This window comes from Medicago truncatula, chromosome 2, assembly GCF_003473485.1.
Source record: "Medicago truncatula cultivar Jemalong A17 chromosome 2, MtrunA17r5.0-ANR, whole genome shotgun sequence".
Taxonomy (NCBI): domain Eukaryota; kingdom Viridiplantae; phylum Streptophyta; class Magnoliopsida; order Fabales; family Fabaceae; genus Medicago; species Medicago truncatula.
The window spans coordinates 11,165,053-11,177,526 of NC_053043.1; the positions used below are offsets into that span (position 1 = coordinate 11,165,053).

The 12,474-nt window shown below is 30.6% G+C and overlaps 1 protein-coding gene across 1 annotated transcript; it reads left to right on the forward strand.

Annotated features, from left to right (window-relative positions):
* Positions 1–8,103: 8,103 nt before the first annotated feature.
* LOC25486301 (peroxidase A2) lies at positions 8,104–11,295 on the forward strand. Its single transcript, XM_013607550.3, has 4 exons — positions 8,104–8,346; positions 8,634–8,825; positions 10,361–10,526; positions 10,651–11,295. The coding sequence occupies exons 1-4, from the start codon at positions 8,140–8,142 to the stop codon at positions 11,118–11,120; spliced, it is 1,035 nt and encodes a 344-aa protein (XP_013463004.1). The 5' UTR covers positions 8,104–8,139; the 3' UTR covers positions 11,121–11,295.
* Positions 11,296–12,474: the final 1,179 nt, after the last annotated feature.

Sequence of the window (12,474 nt, forward strand, 5' to 3'; positions counted from 1 at the left end):
GATCAGTAACCACCAAAACGCAAAATGAAAAAACCCTAACGGCTAAAATATGATTTTAATCCCTGCAAATATAGCGAGTTTGGCTTTTGGTCCTTGGTAAATATTTTTTTTTTTAATTCCATCCCTGCAAAATTTTTTGTTTTTTAAAATAGTCTCTTGACCCACTTTCTTGCTGATTTGTCTCATTTTTGCCTGCGTGGCAAATGCTGACTGTGTAAAGTTGGCCACGTGTCATCCAGATGGCAATTATGTCATTTAACATATTAAAAAAACTAAATAATATATTTTAAAATTTTAAAAAATAAATTAATTAATTTTAATTAATTAAAATATGGGTTATCTTTCATTCTCTTCCATCCTCTTCTTCCTCCTCTTCCTGCCAGAACCTTTATATTTTTTTCACTTAGGAAAAATTATCTAACTCAATCTACTCAATCTCAGATTTGTCAAAAATCGATCAACCCCAAATCTCTTAAACTCATAATCATGGTAAAAATTCGGAATTCCTTCCAATTTCAGTAAGAAAAAAAAAATCAGAATCCCACTTCAATAATTTGGGATTGGATACTTCGTGAATTTGTCACCGGCACTATCAAGCAGCACGATTCCGTTGACGTTAACGAAGAAGTTGGAATTTGGAACAACAACAACAACAAATTTGAAGTAACAGCAACAACAACAACAACAAATTTGGAACATCAACAACAACAACAAGAAATTGGAATGACGAGATCTGAACTCTCCTCTACTCCTAACGCCCCATCCTCCTCGCGTTTGGATTCTAGACCGTCACCGTACCGACGACCATCACCAGGAAAAAACCAGTTTGCGTCTGTAAAGACGATGACGAATACACGGTGAGAACGAATGGGGAACCAGAGGGAGTGCTGAAGAAGATTTTATCAAAACAACAAGAGGATAAGAGAAGAATTTTTGGGGTTCATTTTTTATGGCTTTGAATGAGAAGATGAACATGATAAAATGAAGATGAGGAAGAAGAAAGAAGAGGTGTGGGCATCACGTGAGAAGAAGAAAGCCAAATAAAAGAAATTATTATAAAAACATTTTTCAGATTTATTAATTTATTTAGAATTTATTTAATTTCTTTTAAATTCCACATGTACAAGTTGGTACAGTCATCAAGTGACACCTAAGCAAAAATCTGCCAAATAAGCAAGAAAGTGGACCAAAGGATTATTTTAAAAAGGCAAATTCTATGGTACACCCAAATATTTGAGTGTACCGGTACACCAAATTGTTAAATTAATAATTAAAAGAGTTGTTTTTTTAAAAAAAATAATTATTTCCAATTATTGATAATTATAATAATTAAATCTTATTTATCAAAAGTTTCGACGAAATAAAATTTACTTTTTTTGAATTTGTATTACTCATAATAAGGAATATTGCTTATATTTTATGAGAAAATGTTGAAAATTTAATATGATTTTTATAAACAATGAAATTATGTTTTTCTAATGATTATTTTTTAATATGGTTTTCTGAAATATAAATATTGACAAATAGTAACTTTTTATTTCATAAAATGATTGTTAATTTATAAATTTATGGAGGAAGAGTACTGGTACACCTCAATTTGTGAGGTGTACCGTAGAAGTTCCCTTTTAAAAAACAAAAAATTTTGCAGGGATGAAATTAAAAAAAAAATTTACCAGGAACCAAAACTCAAATTCGCTATATTTGCATGGACGAAAAACATATTTTAGCCAACCCTAACTAACCAAACAGAAATTACACAAATCAAATTCGCGAATGCGACGGTCCTTAGGATCAGTGATGGAAGATATTTTCATAATCTATGGTACACAATTTTTTTAATGGGGTGGCCATGGTTTATACCTATCCTTGAGTGGCTTCGTCACTATCGAAATGCCTTATTTTAGGGTGTAAAATGAATTGTTGTGTATTAATATGTTAGTTGAAATAGTTTTGACACAAGTAAATGATAAAATTACCCTCAACGGCCTGCACGTTCCTGTACCATTCCTTTTCTCTGTCTTATTTTCTTCTTCCTTTTCCAATTAGAAAAACTACCTCAACAAACCCAGTACTCAACAACTCCTCCTTGCACAGAGAAGATACAATTTGTGAAAAAGAATATGGGTTTATGTTATTTGTGATTCAAATGGAAAACCATCGAACAGATATGTGAATGAAGCAACAATTCCTCCTTTTTTTTTTTCTTTCAATCTCAATCATGGAAATAAGGAATTGGAATTCAATCAATCTCAGCAAAATTTATATAATTCCATCCCACGTTTTCACAACATCAATCTTTCAGTTTTTAATTTTTTTTATTCATCAAGTAACTCACCATGGTTTGATATCAAAAACTACAAAATTAGAACTGCAAAATAAAAGGATTCCATTTCACCCTGACCGTAAATAAGCATGGATTAGAACAATGACAGAACTTAGTAGATTATGTGTGGCTATTACAAAGTATCGGCTTATTTATCAAATCATGGTTAGTTATGGAAACAAGGAATAAGCATAAACTGAAAAAATGAATTCAGCGGCAGTGTATTTTACCGATAACTACCGCCGAAGGTATTTAAGTATTTTACTTGTATTTTTATGAAATTTTTTATGTCAAAAAAATAATTTTCCTTCCAATAAACCCTATATAAAACGAGAATTTCTTTTTTCAACCTATATACTTCTCACACTCTGCAAATTTGTATTTTATCCATGTTCAGATTATATTTTCCGAAATTTTTTATACAATTTAAAAAAATATAATCCAAAACCTATTTCAACTTGGAAATCCATGGGTTTTGTCGTTAAATTATTTAATTTTGTTTCAAAATCTTTCGGAACATACACACTATGAAACCAAACTTAACATTACATATAATAAAGTCTGAAGCATGTTGAGCCCCCTTCAGATCAAGTTTTAACCACAATGATGGTTAATATTGAGATATCTTGGATTATATAATTCAAATAAGTAAAATGTGTGTTTGTATCATATAATTAGAATTGTATCTATATCTTATACTATATATAAAGAAAATAGATTGTTTTCGGCTGATTTTTTCTCATTTCAATTATACCCTTAAGCAAATTGATCATAACAATGCTGTTTTGTTGGTTTCATTCAAAAAGATAAGAATTTATATTATATTTATTATATTTTTTTTGAAAGATACTATATTTGTTCTATTGTTTTTAGCATTGAAAATGATAGGTAGAGTCTGTTACAATATAAAAGTGTAAAATATCTATTATTTATATATACTTGTAATTTAATCAAAATCAAATTAATTTTAAACAAAATTTCATAAAAACTAAAATGGGACGTCTTCATTTATATTAGCTATTAGCTATAGGTAACAAATGAAACAATTGGTAGAGCTGAATCTCTCTTCTGTGTTTTATAGATTTTTCGACGTGAAAGTTTCGTACATATAACATAGTTATTAAAAAAAGAAGAAGAGATTATGTAAGTAGAAATTAGATGGTAAAAAGCTGCGATAATATTTAATAGGTTTAATTACACTTTTGGTCCTCGTGTTTTGGCCTACTCACGAAACTTGTCCTGCCCTTTTAAAACAGAACAAAACGGTCCTTCAATTATCATTTTTGTTGCATTTTTCGTCCTACCCCCCATTTTATTCTCCAAAAACGCAGAGAAATGACAGTTTTAGACCTACCCCCTATGTTCAACCATGAAATAAACAAGGAATAAAGCACGTGGGTATAAAGAATCCACTTTATTCAACACACTAACAAAAAAATCCTAATTTCTCAGATATGTTTTAAATTAGGGTTTTTTTGGTTAGTGTGCTGAATATAATAGATTCCTTGTGCCCACATGTTTTATTCCTTATTGATTTCATGGTTGAGCATATGGGTAGGTCTAAAACCGCCTAAAATTGTCATTTATCTGCGTTTCTGGAGTTTGAAAATAGGAGATAGGACGAAAAATACAACAATAATGATAATTGAAGGACCGTTTTGTTCTGTTTTAAAAGGGCATGACCAGTTTCGTGAGTAGGCCAAAACACGAGGACCAAAAGTGTAATTAAGCCTATTTAATATGTTTCGGTGCGAGTTCTAGTTACCCGCAACTTCCTACTTCTCATTATTTTATTTTTTTGGTAACCACCTACTTCTCATTATTACTTAATAGTATAAGAATTTTGTCATTAAAGTTGGTTTGATAGTGTTGGCTTGAGACTTTAAAGTGTGTTTATTATCAAAGTCTTATATGAGGGGTGTTATTTGAACAACAATTTGGTTGATAATTTATGAGACAACCATAATTTACAAGGAAAAAGTAGGTATTTACAAGAAAATCAAAACAACAAAGAAATAAAATAAAAAATAATGTGGGTATGAGAGAAAAAGTTATCACAAAAGTTATTATAAAATGAACGATATCATTTCTCTTTAAGAAAAGGGTGATGCTAACAAATGCCCTTAAGACACTTGTTAAAGATTCTAAAATAAAAATAATTAATAAATTTTATGTAAAAAGAATAACTTTTTTGTTATTTCAATGTTTTGAGTGGATAATTTTCAAATTAAAATTTTCACTTTTTTTTTTTGGTAGATAGACGAAATGGCAAAGCTATTATAAACTCACACATACAAGTAGATGTATCAGGATTCGAATCCCGATCATGACATCTGACCTAACAATTTCGGCATTTTGCTAGTTGAGCTGCCATAACAACAATTGTTAACATTTTTCTTAGATAATATATATGAATTTTGTGGTTAGCAATTATAGAAGAAAAAAATAAAGCAACAAACGAGGATAAACTGTCTATCCTTATTAAAAAATACACACTTTTTTCTTCTTCTTTCTAGTTGGATAAAATCCACACTACAATTGTCATGGACTATGTTATTACTTATTATTACGATAAAATTTCTTCTTTTACCTTCTATTGATTTCTTATGCGCTCTATACTATTTGAATTATAGAATTTGAACGACATAAGTATTCAATAAAAAATTTTAAAAGACGTTAAAACATTTTATATTTTAGAATTTAAATATAACGCAAGAGAAACTCATAAATTAGAAAAAGTAATGATCTTACTATAAAGCCACTATTTTTTTTTTAAACCGAATTCCATGTCATTTTCCCACTATTCAACATCTATATCATTGCCACGATGGAAATTTAGTTAGGAACTTTCAACCTTCAAATAAATCCATGTTGCATATCATCAAATGATCGAAAACCACGTACTTTCATATATTTTATTATATATTATTGAAGTCATTTTAATAAAGATAATTGTCATTAAGTCATTCATTATTTTTAAAGGGGAAACAGCAATATTAAACTATTGTGAAAAAATTTGTGCATATACAAAAATACCATTAAATCGCAAGTATTACTTTTTATTTATTTTTGATAAAAAAATTAAGGTGAGGGGGTGGTTCCCCATATTACTCTACCTTTTTTTTTTTTTTTCACAGAAAAAGTAATGAATTGTTCCTTATACGTTTTTTTTTGCTAATATCATTATACGTTGATTCACAAGAAATTAAATTGCATTATCTTAATTATTCTATTCAATTAATTTTGAATCAGATATTGGCTGTTGGAATGACGAGTTGATTGGGGCGTAATATTGGAATCATAAGACTTTCCTCTTTTATACATTAATTTAACCCATTCTTTGTTAAATATAGGATCTTTTTTTTGAAGGAAATATAGGATCTTTTATCAATCACTTTGGTCAAGCAACATATCACTGGAACGTATACATTGTTATACAAAATCTAGAGATAATAACGTGTTTTCTTAGATCTTGTTAAAGTATTAATCAATATTGTGAAAATTTTCAACACTGATAAGATTTTCCAATAGTTGGTGTACATGTATGAACTTGTCAAGCACGTCTTCAATTTTCATCATAATCTTTTGTTTTTTGTGTGAAGAATTGTAACTATTAACAACCAAAGCTTGATTTTGTTGAATAATACGAGCTTTAACCACACGCTAATGTATATTTTATAAATGAGGAAAATTCAACATAGTGAATCCTATTCCTAACCTAGTCTTTCCTACTATAATATAAAATATAACAATATATGAACAAAAAAGGAAAAACGTTACATCAAGTTGTAAAAAACCATGACATTGTGAACAAAAACATACCTTTCTCTTTCAATCCAAATTTTATTTCCAATTTTATCATACAAATGAATATCTATTGAAACTTTGGCAATAAAGGACCAAATGATCTATCAAATGAATTAATTCTTGTAGCAATAGCAAATATAATATGAATATTCTTGAGCCAAACCCAAGAAATGACCCAACATTGGACCATTGGTTTATATATATATATATATAATACATCATCCGATCACTATTATATTATTATAAGTAAAAATCAACATTTAACAAAATGATCAAAAGATCTATCAAATGAATGAATTCTTGTAGCAATAACAAATAAAATATTTAGATTTTTGAGCCAAACCCAAGAAATGAACCCAACACTAGACCATTGGTTTATATAAATACAACCTCTGATCACTATTATAAGTAAAAATCAATATTTTAGATTGATTCATTAAATGATGTATGTGGTCTATAATAAAGACTATATACATAATTAATTAAATGAATTTTAATGTTAATTTTTGTTTATAAAAGTGACCGGAGGGTGTATATAATAATTCCAACTACTTCTAATACTTGATTAATATTCATCAACTTAATTTTTTTTTTGGTTAAGTACCTAATGGTTAGAGCTCACACAATTTAATTGTGGAGAAGTGGAGTGTCCGGGGTTCGAACCCCGACTCCTGCATATAATATGCGATATCCCTACTAAATGAGTTAAGCTCACGGGAATTTCATCAACTTAATTTAATACTACATAAAACACTTTTCATTCAATATCTCCTATTTTTTCTTTAGCATAATGATAAACACATGAATACTTCATAAAAATAATATAATAAAAATTAGGGTTAATAGTGTTTTACCCCCTATAATATAGGTCATTTTCGGTTTTCCCCCTTGTAAATTTTTTTTTGGGATTCCGTCATTGTAATTTTACGATTTTTTTTGTTTTAGACCTTCAATATAAAAAAAAAATCCTTGTGGAGAATTGCCAATCACTACTAGGTGCATGAACAGGACTGTACCGTTTATTCCTTTAACATTTTTACTTTGTTCACTTGAATAAGACATTGGTGAACAATTGTGAGCAATTACCTTTATGCCTTGCAAATGAAGCCAATGGATCACATGAATAAACCACCACTGCTGTACAAGATTTGTGAGTATTCCATGTGATATCATCAAGAACTCTGACCTTTGTTCAAGATCATCAAGCACTTGCAAATTGTGAAGCGCTAACCGGATCTGCAATTTTTGCAACAATGTCATCATTTTCCGCAGCACTTAAAGAGACCGCCAAAATTTGTAATAGAAATCTAATTTTGAGCTGATTTTTTTTAAAGGTTTTATTTTATTTTATTTTATTTTTTATAATGTTCTAATTACGTTTATAAAATGTCATTGAATAGTATAGTGAATATTAAGAGTGTGTTCAATATGCTAAAGATAAGAGATTAGACACGACAACTCTAGTTATATTATGTTTGACATTATAATCTCAATGTACGGAGTTCAAAATAATATCATCTAAACAAAGTTGTAAATGTTCATTAATATCCTCGTTATAAATAATAATTTCTTCTTCCTCTATTAATCTTAGTAAGTTCAATTCAATCATATACTTTCTAAATTAAATTATAAATAAGATAATTACCGTAGGATCGATATTATAGCTACTAATATTCAATTATTTTTTGAAGAAGCTTATAATTTTTGGTATGCATGATTAAGATAATATAACAATATTCAACAATTGTATCAATGAAATTTAGTGTCTACCAAGAGATATTAAGTGAAGTAACTAACAAAACTTAGCAAGTTGATCTCCACCCTTGTTAAAAAGTCTTCCATAAAAATTATTAATAGGTGCCGTTTAAATAAGTTGATAAAAAAAACATGTACATGCATGATCTCCAATTTGACAAGAAACCAACTCAATTTCTCATTATAAATAGGACTCTTGATGAGTTAATTCATAAAACAAACTTAATTATAGAATTAAGGCACAAGACAAAAAAATGGGTTCCATAAATGTACTAGGGGTGGTATTTTGGTGTGCAGTCTTGATGCATGCTGGGTATGCTCAGCTTAGTCCCTCATTTTACAGCCAAACATGTCCATTTCTATACCCTATTGTGTTTAGAGTCATATTTGAGGCTTCTCTCACTGATCCACGTATTGGTGCCAGTCTCATTAGGCTTCATTTCCATGATTGCTTTGTTCAAGTATGTTATTAATTAATTGTTAATTACTTTTTGTTAATCCTTATAAAGCTCTTCCTATATATAGATCATGATTTTTTAAATTTCTTATACTAGACCTAACACAAAACCCACTTTTATTTGAATGAACACTATATATAATGAACACTTTTATTTGTGTTACTAAAAAAACATGTTTGTAACAAAGATCTTTTTTTAAAGTAGTGTTTGCATAGATTTTTGTCTTTTAGTGGTGAAGACACAAATGAAAGTCTTATAACAAAGTTGTTATCTATGCATGTTTGTGACAGGGTTGTGATGGATCAGTTTTGTTGAACAACACTAATACCATAGTAAGTGAGCAAGATGCACTTCCAAACATAAACTCATTAAGGGGTTTGGATGTTGTAAACCAAATCAAGACAGCAGTTGAAAATGAATGTCCAGCCACTGTTTCTTGTGCTGATATTCTTACTATTGCAGCTCAAGTAGCTTCTGTTCTGGTATGTTTTATCATTAATTTCATCAATTTTTTTTTATTACCTAGCTTTTTTTTTGTGGTGTCCGGAGCTCAATCTCACATATATTATGCGTTGTCCTAACCAACTGACCTAAGCTCTACCTAGCTAATTATATAGATAAATTATTACAAAAATTTAATGTTTTTTTTTTTTTAATATCTGGAAAATTTCCATTCTCTACGAACATTAATTAATGTATATAGTTAATTATCAATCGTACATGATACTTGAAACTACTATTGGCAATATGAAATAGTTTTATTGTTTTCTTTTGCAGGGTGAATTTTTAATTTTATAGTGATAACTTTGGGTAACGAGGAATAGTTTGACTAATTAATCTATTTTGCTCACTAAAATAATTGACAGGACCTCAACTTGATCCTACATATACTAAAAATAATTAATGTCATAGTTAAAATTGAACCTCACTGGCTTTGATCAGATCAACAAATGAGCAAAAGTTGACCTGAAAACAAAACATAAAAAAAAGAAGTACATTTGATCATCAACTAATATAAATAATTTATTTGGACTCTAATAATCACGCCTAGCTAATGTTGAACCTTTTGTTTGACTAAAGCTAATGTTGAACTTGTTAAGGGAGCATCTACGATTCATGGTAAATAAAAGCGTTTAATATGATAAAATTAAGTCTTGAGAGACTCTTCTATACCAAATTAATATTTAGTTGAACTCTCCTCATTACCAATTTAAATCCTAACTAGTACTGTTGGTCATTTTATTGAAAGTTGAACCACGAAAATAACTATCTATAGATTAGACTAAGGCACTCCATTGAAGACTGAAAGGCGAATGAAGTCGTCAAAGGGAAATAACTATCATTATGTCAATTATGAAAGAGTGAAAACCACCATAAACTTTAGCCCTTAAAAGATGAGGCAATGTTATGATGAATCAAACTTAATTTTATTAGATTAAAATTCTCAATATAATACATAAGTCATGATTCTCTCTCACCTAAAAGATCGGTCATTTTAATTGAACTCTTCTCATAAACTTAAGTCTTTTTTTCCACAAATCGGCATAGTTCAACTAGTTGACGTTGGAACTTGGAAGGAGTTTGAGAAGAGAGATCAAGATTCAAAACTAACCTACTAACATGACTACCTCCATCCCGTTATATATGCTCATTTTATTATTTTCACTTATATTTAAAAAAAATGTGTAATATATAATGTTTTATTTTGTGTACGAATGTCTTCAGCTATGATTTTTTTTTTCCATCTTCCAAGACACAAAATAATATTAATAAGAGGTATTCTTTTCTCTAATGAGGGCTTATATTCAGAGAACAATCTACTAATTATTAAAGAAAGTTTTATCTTTGTAATAGAGAGATAACACAACTAGTATATGCCAAATATTTATGCAATTTTGAAGTGACAATCAAAACAAAAACTGCAGCTTCCATATGGCCACTTTTATTTTTCTGTATTCTTTTTTCCTTCTCACATATCCATCTTAAACTAGTGATTAATATATTGGTTTATGAACAGGGAGGAGGTCCCTCATGGCAAATTCCATTGGGAAGAAGGGATAGTTTAACAGCAAACCAAGCCCTTGCAAATCAAAACCTTCCAGCACCCTTTTTCACATTGGATCAACTTAAAGCTGCATTTCTTGTTCAAGGTCTCAACACTACAGATTTAGTTACACTCTCAGGTATTGCATATAATCAATTTAATAAAAATCGTTCAAAAACTAATTTACATTGTAATTAAAACTCTTAGAAATATTATGCAACATATATGTAACCTGGAATTCTAACAATTTTATATATGTCCAGGTGCTCATACATTTGGAAGAGCTAAGTGTAGCACCTTCATTAATCGTTTATACAATTTCAATAGCACTGGAAATCCTGATCAAACTCTAAACACAACTTACTTACAAACATTGCGTGAGATATGTCCCCAAAATGGAACAGGGAACAATCTCACCAATTTGGACCTTACTACACCAAATCAATTTGACAACAAATTCTACTCCAATCTTCAAAGCCACAAAGGCTTGCTTCAAAGTGATCAAGAGTTATTCTCAACTCCTAATGCAGATACCATTGCTATTGTTAATAGCTTTAGTAGCAACCAAGCTCTCTTCTTTGAGAATTTTAGGGTGTCCATGATTAAAATGGCTAATATTAGTGTGCTAACCGGTAATGAAGGGGAAATTAGGTTGCAATGTAATTTTATTAATGCAGATTCCTCTGGATTATCTGGTGGTGCATCAAAAGATGAACTTTTAAGCTCATTCTAAATTAGTTAACGTGCTTGGAAGGGTAAACTATATATTGTAAACTACTTACTTAAAATAAAACAAGAAGAGTGTGATTGGGAATTAGGTTTTTCCAATTTACCTCTTGTCATCGGTTGTTAAAGTTACTTTGAATTTCAATGTCACATGAAATAATTTATTTACATTTATGTTGAAAGTTATATGTAATTTTGCTTTTCCTTTTCTCCATTGTGCTCATGCTACTTTAGAGTAAATGATATCACTCGTGATTCGATTTTGTTGATATTGGCTTCAAATTTGTGGTCTGGAAGAACAGAGAAATCGTGACACGATTTTGGCATAGTGACACGATTTCAAGGTGCCATGAGCTAGTTTGCAGGACGCCAAATCGTGGCACGATCTTGGGAAATCGTGACACGATTTAGAAATTTGCTCGTTAAGTATCACTGATAAGGACTGGTCAAACCTTGGGTTGTACGCAAATCGTGACACGATCTGGAAATCGTGGCACGATTTCTTCAGAGGAAGACTAGCATATATTGTGTTCTTGTGCAGATTTGTAGAAGAGCTTGGAAGAGCTTAGAGAGAGAAACTTGGATTACAAAGGAGGGAACCAAAGGGTTGAGTGTCTTTGTAGAGAGTGTCTCTTGGGTTGGGAAAAACATTGTAATCACCTTGGGTAGTGAGGAGTACATTAGTTGGAAGGATCTAAAGCTTCCTCTAGTGTCTTCTCTTTTAGGGTTCATATTGTGAGAGTGGGGAAACACCAAAGGGTAGAATCTAGGGTTTGTTCTTGTGTAAGCTTGCAAGCTATTGTTTCTTGTAACCCTTTGTAACACTTTCATCATATTGGATTGGAGAGCTGCTCTCTCCCCCAGATTAGGCCATATTGGCTGAACTGGGTCAACAATCTTCTTGGTGTTTTGTTCTTCCTTTCTTCCTTATCTTGTTTTGCTTTGGTATCTCTTTGTGTGGTTTTGCTCTACACTAGTCTAGGGCTGTTTTTGTTGTTGTTGCTTGGAAACCATTTTGTTCATTGATTACCTCTATCTCTTGCTCCACACATCTTTGTTTTTCATTGGTGTGAGTTTCAACCGGATTCACAACAATTGGCGCCCACCGTGGGGCATAGGCGCTATTGATAGTTGGTATCATGGGTTCAAAGTGGGACATCGAGAAGTTCACCGGAAGTAATGATTTCGGGTTGTGGAAGGTTAAGATGCAAGCGGTTTTGACACAACAAAAATGTGTAGAAGCATTGAAGGGTGAAGCGGCTATGCCGGCAACTTTGACACAAGAGGAGAAGTGTGAGATGGTAGACAAGGCAAAGAGTGCCATTGTCTTATGTCTCGGAGATAAGGTCTTAAGGGATGTC

What these genes read in the sequence shown, in the direction of transcription:
- LOC25486301 (XM_013607550.3), top strand. Translation starts at nt 8,140, where the DNA reads ATGGGTTCCATAAATGTACTAGGGGTGGTATTTTGGTGTGCAGTCTTG. An exon ending in TCCATGATTGCTTTGTTCAA is followed by an intron (nt 8,347 to 8,633) that starts GTATGTTATTAA and finishes TGTTTGTGACAG; the next exon opens with GGTTGTGATGGATCAGTTTT. An exon ending in CTCAAGTAGCTTCTGTTCTG is followed by an intron (nt 8,826 to 10,360) that starts GTATGTTTTATC and finishes GTTTATGAACAG; the next exon opens with GGAGGAGGTCCCTCATGGCA.